The 11254-nt window shown below is 43.8% G+C and overlaps 1 protein-coding gene across 2 annotated transcripts; it reads right to left on the bottom strand.

The window, feature by feature from the left end:
* Window positions 1-1865: 1865 nt before the first annotated feature.
* On the bottom strand, window positions 1866-9870 carry LOC111972716 (CCAAT enhancer binding protein zeta). 2 transcript variants are annotated; one of them, XM_023999773.2, is made up of 17 exons: window positions 9639-9870; window positions 7216-8741; window positions 5782-6013; window positions 5420-5576; window positions 5110-5198; window positions 4836-4889; window positions 4540-4642; window positions 4299-4367; window positions 4142-4208; window positions 3874-3980; window positions 3701-3767; window positions 3351-3553; window positions 3187-3219; window positions 2988-3083; window positions 2826-2890; window positions 2588-2669; window positions 1866-2200 (listed from the first exon to the last, which is right to left on the bottom strand). In XM_023999773.2, the coding sequence occupies exons 1-17, from the start codon at window positions 9810-9812 to the stop codon at window positions 2055-2057; spliced, it is 3270 nt and encodes a 1089-aa protein (XP_023855541.1). In that variant the 5' UTR covers window positions 9813-9870; the 3' UTR covers window positions 1866-2054. The 2 variants fall into 2 exon arrangements, with proteins under 2 accessions (XP_023855541.1, XP_023855543.1); XM_023999775.2 differs by lacking the exon at window positions 3187-3219 and having other exon boundaries at window positions 1917-2200.
* Window positions 9871-11254: the final 1384 nt, after the last annotated feature.

Raw genomic sequence — 11254 nt, 5'->3', positions numbered from 1 at the left:
CTTTTTTTGGACCAAATGAAATGGATTTATCATGCCCTGCCTGTTATATCTTGAGTACAGTGTCCCCTTGTGGTGAGTCCTCGCAGTAGCAGGGAGCAGTTTTAATAGAAACGATTTCACACCGCCCTGCATAGTGGTCGTCACTAGTTACCACAGCCACAAAGTCATAAACCCCGCTTATTTCTACAATTCATCTTCTTAAAAATTGATTTTAAAACTTCACCCAACCTTAACCACACTGCTAACCTTATGCCTAACCCTAACCTCAAATTAAGACCAAAAAGCTACATTTTGTTTTCATGAATTTCACAATATAGACATAGCTAATTTTGACTTGGTGGCTGTGCTATCCAGTTGAAACCCTGTATGCCTCACCTGCGTGTCCGTACTGCACAGAAAGGTAGGTTGTTATAACAACATAAAACCGATATTAAGTATTTGTTTTGTTAGGTTATATGTGTACTGAAAAGTCTGGGTTGTCAGTGATACACGTCTTCTCTGCTGAAATAAACAGTTGTCTGCCTTAATCGGGCTCCCAAGTGGCACAGCCGTCGAAGGCACTGCATCTCAGTGCAAGAGGCGTCACTACAGTCTCTGGTTAGAATCCAGGATGTATCACATCCGGCCGTGATTGGGAGTCCCATACGGCGGCGCACAATATGCCCAGCGGTTTCCGGGTTTGGCCGTCATTGTAAATAATAATGTGTTCTTAACTGGCTTGCCTAGTTAAATAAAGGTTAAATAAATATTTAAAAGGCTATGAATTTGGATTGAATCAAAGATCATGGATATACTAACAAGATACATGTCTCTCCGCCCTAACAATGGGAGTTGTTGTCCAAAAAGCTGCACCGCGGGCTGTCTAGCTCCCGCCTATCCTTTCTTTGGATTGGTAGATCTCGTTCTTGTAATCTGTTTCTGAAAATTCGATTAGGTTTGTTTACGTCAACCGCCTGTATTCAATGGAGAGACGCTACTATATATGCATATCCGACAGTGTTTTTTGGCAGGTGTGCTGGGTGCTTATGGTCTTTTTTACAAGATGCACACAAGTCACGTTATGGTACCATTTACATTTTATATAGAAATGACATTCGCCATGTACACTGACTATGTACACCTTTGCCTTGTAACAATTTTATTTTATTTTTATTTCAGAAACAGTATGAGCAACATGCTTCTCTCTGTTCTGGAGGGTACGGGGCTGTAGACAGTTCAAAACATACAAACTTGAAGAATCGTTCCAATTCCAAACCGCACAGCAATAAAATCGGCACCAAATAATAAAATGTTTCATCTTCAGTTACAATTATTACAGACCAGACATTATAGTATGCTAATGTTTTCATTTTGTATTTACCTTGCATAAACCTATATAAAATATAGAACAGAGTTTAAAATGTCAATACAGAGAATTATGGCTGTGTTGACACAGGCAGCCCAAGGTAACTTCAAAGCATGACAGCCCAATTATGGGTAAGAGCTGATCTGATTGGTCAATAGTTCAATTAGTGGAAAAATAAATCAGAATTGGGCTGCCTGTGTAAACGCAGCCTACTTGATTTCACACAGGCATGAAGTAGTTTCTCCAATGATCGGGTAGAACAAACCAGGAACTGTCAACAGGTATAGATAAAGGCAATACAGTTTGCACTAATGAACACACCCCTGGCATGTGACCCACTTGCCCTCAAATCCTATTAACCCTGGCATATTCGTTGGACTTGTAATAAACTGGAGACAAAAAAATTGGGTTAGGCTGCATTCACACAGGCAGCCTAATTCAGATTCCCCCCCACTAATTTGTCTTTTGACCAATCACATCAAATCTTTTTCAGAGCTGATTGGTCAAAAGACCAATTAGTGTAAAAAAAAAAAAATCTGAATTAGGCTGCCTGTGTGAATGCAGCCTAAAACACCATCACTTTGTCTGTCCAGCGAATATGCCAGGGTTTATGGGATTCGAGAGCAAGACCTTGGAAGATTGTTCCAAGAAGGCGTAGGGAAGTGTGCACGAACACAAACTTAAGTGATCTTAGGTTCAGAAATGATTACTACTTCTTGAAAGTCTTTTTGCCAGCCTTTGATTTGCCAAACTGTTTCTTCTTGTTAAACATGGCCTTCTTCTTCCGTAGGGTCTTGACGTCTCTACCTCGGACCCAATCGTCTCGCTGGGCCTCCCACTTGAGCTGCCTGACACCTGGGGGGAGAAGAGCAACTCACTCTGCATCCTCTACTAAAGTTTGGTCATCTACTGTATTCAACAACCTGTTTGATATGAAATGTACCCTGACATGGACTGAATTCACTATTGGCTTAGGGTTGGTTAACAGTTAATCTCTCAAGCATGATGGTAGCCATCTATTTTGGGCAACTTTGACAGGAATACTAGTGAATGAGTGTGCTCCAAACTGCTGTGAAGTTACTGACTCTCTCCATGTGGATATGCTGTAGTTTTTAGCTAGTATCTAGCCAACCGAGTAAAGTAATTTGGCTTTTTTGTCTGTCAGGTGGCACTAACTGTAGTATTCAATAAGACATGGACATGTTTAATAGGTTGATCGACTGTATTTAAGCCAAGGCTTACCTGCTTTGTCCTTGTTGGCCATGGCATTTATGCCGATGTTGTCAAACTTTGAGCCAGCATTTTCATCCAACATAAATCCAAACTGGGAAAAAAATGAAATATACATTTAGCATTCAGTGATATCCTTTAGTTTCATACAATAAACTAACTCTTCAACAAACTGATGGATAGGATAGCCATCAGCACGCCAACTTAACATTGCGAGATGTGAGAAATATGATAGGCGTGACCATCTCACCTCTTCAGCAGATGCAAACATGGCGGTGTCCTTCTTTCCTTTGTGCTTCTTCCCTGGTTTGGAACCTACAATGGAAGAATGTCAACATGTCAGATAAGAGTCTACACTTCTAAATGAGATTCAGTACAGTTCAGTAGTACAAATAGAGGCCCGGCTACTAACCTAGAGACCCACTGTAGTTAAGATCCTCTGAGGCCTTCCTCTTGCTCTTTTTAGAACCTGGAGTGATGTTTGGAACCTCCATCTCATCATCTGAATCTTGAGGGGAAAACAATATTTTTGAAGAGTCAACTTTTTAATAGCCATTCAAAATTACTTTCAAAAGGGCATAATTTAAGTTAAGAAAATTGACTTAAATTACCACCAAAAGCAATATCACCATCAAGTTCTGGAACTGAAAGAGACAAGAAATTTGAGTAAAAAGCCTGCACTCGTGGAGGCATGGACTAGTGGGACTTTCCACCATATTTCGTGAACAAGTGCACACTTTGGGAGGAAGGAGAGATAATTGGGACATAAACATACCTTCCTCATCGTCATCCTCCCCAGCGGGGTCCATGAAGGCCCCTCCCTCCTCCTCCAGTTCATCTCCAAAGTCCTCCTCGTCCATACTGCCAAGGGACATCTCCTCATCATCCAGATCACCATCCAAGTCATCATCCAGGTCTGACTCATCCTCATCATCCTCACCACCCTTCTTCCCCTTCTTAGATTTGGTCTTAACATTGCTGCAAACACACACAAAATGTCCGATATATCATTCAGTATTAAAAAACAATGAATCACTGGGAACCATTTCAATGCCATGTTTGATAGGTGTACACATGAATCACTGATGATATCTGAATGCAAAGCTTTATCAAACTTGTACTTACCCAGCAAAGTCCAGGTCTGTTTCATCAATTGGCAAGTCAGTGAAGTAACTGTCTCCCTCGTATGAATCTGGATAGGGCGAGAAGGCAACCAAAGATGAGCCCGAAGTCTGATAGACATTGACCTATTTCCTGATTTTTGACCAATAGCAGTTCATTTCAGTCCTTGAACTTACCGAGCAGCTTCTCAAACTCATCATCGTCCACGTCATCCACACTCTCGTTATCTCCATCTCCCCGTGGCCGACGCAGTGCCTTCTCCGCTTCTCGTTTCTTGAAGAACCTAGCGTGGGGAACACGGCATTTAAAGACGGTCCAGAACTTGAATCACTCAAACAATGGACCATTCATTTCCTTTGCTGCCTTATTCATAATATATACACATATTTGTAAAACCTGATAGTGTTACTCAAAAGGTCTGTCTATATAATCATTGTTACTCACCGATAGAAGAAGACCTCATCCACAGGAATCTGACTCTCCTTATTGGACAGGAACGCCTCACAGTTCACTGAGAGATGGGAGAAAGAAGACTTTCCTTACTTCTGCTCAATAAAGGGACCCCTTTATCATTCTTCATAGTGATTCAAAAGACACTCACCAGGTAAATTGTGGATGTTATTCATGGTCAGCTTCTGTTTGGGCTGCATCACTGTAGCCTCTGTGTTTTCTGTGAATGATTGAGATGAAAACCGTTTCAACCAAGACGAAAATGCAGGGTGAATAACTGATTCGGGGAATGAACTGAGACCAGACAGTTGATTAATAATGTGAATCGGGCAATGAAATGCATTTCTGGTGTACTGAGAGAAAAAGGCAATTGAAAATGTTGGCAACATTACGTTTGCCCTTCAGTTGTTTGGGATTCCTGAAGACGAAGCGATCCAAGAACTTGCTGAGAGTGAAGTCCTGGAGAGGGTCTCCTGTGTAGTTGATGAACTCTCCCTGAGGACATGATGCAGAGGGGAAAGGGATGAATTAAACACAGAAAAACTCAAGTGGTAGTAAGAGGGATAGTGAGGGCTAGCCCCGATACCCACTTGGGCCCATTGTTACACAGGCAACTTTTGTATGAATTTTTTGGTGTTAAGCACCAAGTTTCCCCATGCATATAAAAAAAATTAAACGGTTAATTTACCTGTAGGATTGTCTTGGCAAACAGTGACACTGATGGGTGGAAATGTGCAGAGAGCTGAGGGGGAAAGACATGACGTCAAATAACAACAGAAGTGGATTATCCTATGGTACAGTACCTTTTCTCAAGCAAGCCCATAACACCTTTCATCACACAACGACTGCGTCCCAAATGGCGCCCTATTATCTAGTGCAATATGGGCCCTGGTCAAAAGTAGTGCACTATATGGGGAAAAGGGTTCCACTTGGGATGCACCCAACATTGTCATGAGGCTCACCCTTTGCAGCTCCCATAACGTGGTGTGGTCAGCCCCACAGAATAGGGGGTTTCTGTGGAACGGGTCGTAGGTCTCGATACTCTTCCCACCTGGACAACAAAAGAACGAGTATGCATGAAGAGGGGGAAAGGTGACCACTGAACATGCAGGAGTCACAATCAAAACATAATTCTACTTACATTACAACACAAATGTTTACAGTAATCACAACACAATAATACATGCATTTATAAGCATCTGGGTGTAGGATTTCCCCAAATATGCGAGTTGAAAATAATGTTGGGGGGGTGGTCTTAATAATACAACTCACCTTCAATGTTTTGGTGATGTACCCACGACGATGCAGTGGGCTTCGGCTGTTCCGGTTTGATCTCACGCAGTCCTTCCTCCACCTTATCTGCATCTACAAACCTCTCCTCATCATCCTCTTCGTCCTTAAGATCTTTGAAATTCTCCTCTTCACCATCCTGCAATCATATCATAATATGTGAGATCAAGTGACATGACAAAAACCATTAGAATAAATGAATCGAATGGCTGGTTTCCCAGACATAGATTAAGACTAGTCTTAGACTGTGCCTGGGAAACTTTCCCCAAGAGTTCCATCATGTGATTGTACACAATATGAAAACAACTAGTACTTTATGCTGATGTCATGGAGCTTGGCCTTACCCCACCCTCCTGCAGCATCAGCTTGAGGCCTGGTTTGGCCTTCATGACCTCTGATACAAGGAAGAGAGCCCCGCAGGCAAATGTTGGGTTCTGCTCACAGCTGACCTGCAGCAGCCTCTTCACAAAGCCTTTGACCCGCCGCAGGACAATGTCTGCCTTCAGAGACTTGTACAGCAGGTTGAGGAACATACTCTGCCTGGAGCACAGAGACAGACCTGGGTCCATGAGCTTCCTGTAAACCAGAAAACATAGATGCATCAATGAAACATCATGATCATTGTATACTAAACAAAAATATAAAAACTCCAACATGTAAAGTGTTGGGTCCCATGTTTCATGAGTTGAGTTGGTAGAGCATGGCCCTTGCAACGCCAGGGTTGTGGGTTCGATTCCCACAGGGGACCAGTACAAAAAATAACAAAAATGCAAGCACTCACTGCTGTAAGTCACTCTGGATAAGTGTGTCTCCTAAATGACTCAAATGTCAAATAAAAGATCCCAGAAATGTTCCATACGCACAGAAAAGCTTATTTCGCATCCCTGTGAGCATTTCTCCTTTGCCAAGATAATTGATTTACCTGACAGGTGTGTCATATCAAGAAGATGATTAAACAGCATGGTCATTACAGAGGTGCACCTTGTGCTAGGGACTATAAAAGGCCACCCTAAAGTGTGCAGTTGTCACAACACAATGCCACAGATGTCTAAAGTCTCGAGGGAGCGTGCAATCGGCATGCTGACTGCAGGAATGTCCACCAGAGCTGTTTCCAGAGAATTGAATGTTAATTTCACTACCATAAGCCGCCTCGAACATTGTTTTAGAGAATTTGCCAGTATGTCCAACTGGCCTCACAACCGCAGACCACGTGTAACCACGCCAGCCCAGGACTGCCACATCTGGCTTCTTCACCTGCGGGATCATCTGAGACCAGTCACCCGGACAGCTGATGAAACTGAGGAGTATTTCTGTCTCTAATGAAGCCATTTGAGGGGGAAAAATGTATTCTGATTGGCTGGGCCTTGCTCCCCAGTGGCTGGGCCTGGCTCCCAAGTGGGTGGGCATATGCTCTCCCGCGCCCACCCATGGCTGCGCTCCTGTCGAGTCATGTGAATCCATAGATTAGGGCCTAATGAATTTATTTCAATTTACTAATTTCCTTATATGAACTATAACTCAGTAAAATTGTTGAAATTGTTGCATGTTGCGTGTATATTTTTGTTCAGTACAGTCAACGGTATGTTTACTATAACATTGACTAAGAAAGTGCAAAATGAGGTCCCATGACTAAATACTATCAAGTTAGTATAAATTAGACAACTATTAAGAAAAGAGAGAGCAAACAAATTCAGATGTCAATTTTTTTGGGACAGGATTTGATACAACATACAGCCATTCTTCTTGATCACACCAGCAAGTCTAGAAGTGCAGTTTACCTGTAGAGAGCCACATAGTAGCGGTCTGAGACGATCTGCTGAGAGTCCATCACCTGGAAGAGCAGCATGAGAGCCTGGACGGCAGTGTTGAACTTCGCCAGGTGCACTACTTTAAACAGCGTGTCTAGCTGCTCCTTCACCTTCTCGTCCCCGGCCTTGGCGTAGGGATAGGCCCTGTTCACTCCCGACAGCAGGGCACTCAGCATCTTGGACTCCACATCCTTCTTCTTGATGCAGGCTCGGAAGAAGGAGAAGTAGATGGAGATGAGCTTGCTGGCCAGCTCGGCCTCGTCGTGGCTCAGCAGCACCTGGTTGAGGAAGCACACGGCGTAGTACTGGGCCTTCGGGTTGATGTTGGGCCTGAACATGAGGCGCTCCACCTCGCTGCACACCACCGCCTTCATGTTGGGGTGCTTGTGCAGCAGGTTCTCCAGCAGGTACGAGGCCTTGGCTGCCGTCTTGTACTCAGGGTCTCCCAGCTTGTTGACCACCTGGATGAGAAGGGCCCTCTCCTGCTCGGGCCGGTTGAGCAGCAGCTCATGGGCAGTGGCCAGAGATTTGGCCTTGGTGGTTGCCACCGTGTCGTGAGCCAGCTCGTCCAGGGCCACCACGAACTCGGCCACGTGGTGCTTCAGAAGGTGCTCAAAGTACCACAGGATGAGGCGGCGGTCGCGCGCGTCCTTGTTCCCGCTTGCCTTCTGCTCCAGATTGTCAAAGGGATGCTGGGCGAAGGTTCTGAGCTTGCGGTTCACTGGCAGCAGGTCAGACATGATGAGCTCTCGGAGAGTGTCCAGAGCCATCAGCCCCTGTCTGCGACTACCCTTCTTCTTCACCATGCTGACCAGGTTCTCCACATGCTCTATGCTCTGTACCGGGGCATCCTGGATCAGAACTGTCATGGCTGCCATCCTGTCAGCCAGCGTCCCTGCGGAGACCACATTTTTCATCCAGGCTGAGTTGGCCCCCTTCTGCATGTTCTTCTTGCTCTTGTAGAGCCCTGTCTCAGCCTCAAACAGCTTTATAGCCAGGGCCTTGTACTGGGAGACCTGAGACTCATCCTGTGGGTTAGAGGTACCCTCTGCAGTGTACTCCAGGTCAAACCACTTGCCACCTGGTTTGATCAGAAGCAGCTGCCTCGGCTGAAACTCAAATACGTTGGCATTTAGTTTAGCTTTCTTTCCGGTGGCTGGGACGCTGGTTTTTGCTGTCTCTTTATTTTTCTTATTCTTTCTCTCCGCTGTTGATGTGGCAGGCAGGTCCTTGCCTTTAGGCTCTGGTTTGGGCTTCTGATCATCTGACTTGGCTTTCTTGGCATCAGCCTTTTTGCTTTCCTTTTGGCTCGCCTCTGCCTTCTCTTCCTCTGTAGGCTCATCTGGGATAATCTGTTGTTCTTTATATAAGCGGATGCCCAGCTTGGTGATGAATGTCTCCAACTCTCCAGGTTCCAGGTCATCTATGGCTCCTTTCTTTCCACCGTCGATCAGCTCGTTCTCATCAATGATGGCGTCAAGCAGGGCAAAGTCAGCCTACACCAGGACAAGAAAAAAGCCATGAGAAAACAGGTGATTTAACAGTCATGACTTGTCTGTGAACATTACCAAGTACAACCACTTGCAAGCAGCTAACGTCAGTTATATTGTAGTACCTTGCCTGGAAACCCGACGTTGAATTGTATTGAATTCTACATCGAGCAGAAATTTGCATTTGAATCTCACAGACCTCTACAAGCCAGAATGATGAGTAAAATAATATTTTAACTTAGTTAACAGTTGGTCCTCTGTGTTACAATATATCCACAGGTAACATTAAGTTACAATTAAATCCATTTTCTTACAGCGCCGGTTGTGCGTCCAGATTTCTATAACCTGAAGCATGTCCACAAAATGATAATACATGCAGGCCAAACATGTATACGTGCCGAGCTTGTGCACATGTTTACATTGTTCTGCGAATGCTTCAGGGGATATTCATCTGCCCGTACATTGAGCGCTTTGATACCGTGGTTTTAATTATACTTTCCTGTGGTTATATTGTCTTGCATTCCTACCGTCAAAAGACCAACAGCTGTAACAACCGGTAGAGTATGTTTAAATGTAATTTTATTCAACACACTGGCTTGTAGAGGTCGTGATAAGAAACTTTCCAGATCAAAACACTTATTTTTGAACGACATAGAATTCAATGTTATTTATCGTCGGGTTTCAAGGCAACTAGCTAGCTAACTTAGCTACCTAGCATCATCGTCAATAACTACTGAGTGCTAGATAAAGCGTAGCAAAGTCGAACAAATATAGATAACATTAACAGTTGAACAACAAACAGTTTATTCAATATTTTGGGAGAAAAAGACACGTGCTTAGTGGTAACAGCAGGATAAATGTGCTAGTTAGCATGCAGTGCTAGCCTCAAATAACGTTACTTACTCGGGTTCCACCCAAACGTAAAACCTCGTCCAAATTAAATTCGTCGTCCGGTTGAGGACCATCTCCATTGATTTCTTCTTCCTCATCTCCATCGTTGTCATTTTCAAACTCGTCCTTTACATTTACAAAATGCGTTTTGGCTATTGCCTTACGGTTCTTTCCTTTCGGTGCCATGCTGAAAGCAGCATGTAGAAAAATGACAGGACCTGGAAGGAAAGTGTGTACAGTAACTGCCTTACTATCGTCGAAAGCAATTATTCTTCATATCAGCTTGATTTCAGAACAAGATTAGTATATTTTATTTTGTTATCCAAAACCACATGATTAGTAGTGTATAGGATTTTCTGGATTGTATTTCTGATTTGTATGTATCAAACAGGACTGTTTGAACTAAAGTTCAAAGTTCACAAGTAAATTTTATCCAATCAAAAGTTTTGTTACCGGCTGTGCAAAGAATGGGCGAGATCGTTTGCACATTCTAAACCACTCCATTTATCTGAAGTGAACTCTCCACTCACCCAGGGCACCGCGCCATGCAAAACAAACTAACCAAATATTGTCCAATCAGAAGTGTTGTTGGCGTAAGAAGGCGGATGTACTAGCACTTTTTTTAATTTGATTTTTATTTCAACTTTATTTAACCAGGTAGGCTAGTTGAGAACAAGTTCTCATTTACAACTGTGTGCTGGCCAAGATAAAGCATAGCAGTGTGACACAAACAACAACACAGTTACACATGGAATAAACAGACATACAATCAATAATACAATAGAGAAAGTCTATATACAGTGTGTGCAAATGAGGTAGGATAAGGGGGGTGAGGCAATAAATAGGCCATAGTGGTGAAATTATTACAGTATGGCAAATTAAACACTGGGGTGATAGATGTGCAGAAGATGAGTGTGCACGTAGCGGTACTGTGGTGCAAAGGAGCAAAATAAATAACAATATGGTGATGAGGTAGTTGGATGGGCTATTTACAGATTGGCTATGTACAGGTGCAGTGATCTATGAGCTGCTCTGACAGCTGGTGCTTAAAGCTAGTGAGGGAGATATGAGGCTCCAGCTTCAGTGATTTTTGCAGTTTGTTCCAGTCATTGGCAGAAGAGAACTGGAAGGAAAGGCGGCCGAAGGAGGAATTGGCTTTGGGGGTGACCAGTGAAATATACCTGCTGGAGCACGTGCTGCGGGTGGGTGCTGCTATGGTGACCAGTAAGCTGAGATAAGGCGGGGCTTTACCTAGCAACGACTTATAGATGACCTGGAGCCAGTAGGTTTGGCGACGGATATGAAGCGAAGGCCAGCCAACGAGAGCATACAGGTCGCAGTGGTGGGTAGTATATGGGGCTTTGGTGACAAAACGGATGGCACTGTGACTGCATCCAATTTGCTGAGTAGAGTGTTGGAGGCTATTTTGTAAATGACATCGCCGAAGTTAAAGATCGGTAGGATAGTCAGTTTTACTAGGGTATGTTTGGCAGCATGTCTGAAGGATGCTTTGTTGCCGATTCTAGGTTTATTTTTGGATTAGAGATGCTTAATGTGAGTCTGGAAGGAGAGTTTACAGTCTAACCAGACACCTAGGTATTTGTAGTTGTCCACATATTCTAAGTCAG

This window comes from Salvelinus sp. IW2-2015, linkage group LG14 (genome assembly GCF_002910315.2).
Source record: "Salvelinus sp. IW2-2015 linkage group LG14, ASM291031v2, whole genome shotgun sequence".
NCBI lineage: Eukaryota > Metazoa > Chordata > Actinopteri > Salmoniformes > Salmonidae > Salvelinus > Salvelinus sp. IW2-2015.
This window is presented reverse-complemented; position numbering and strand designations above follow the sequence as displayed.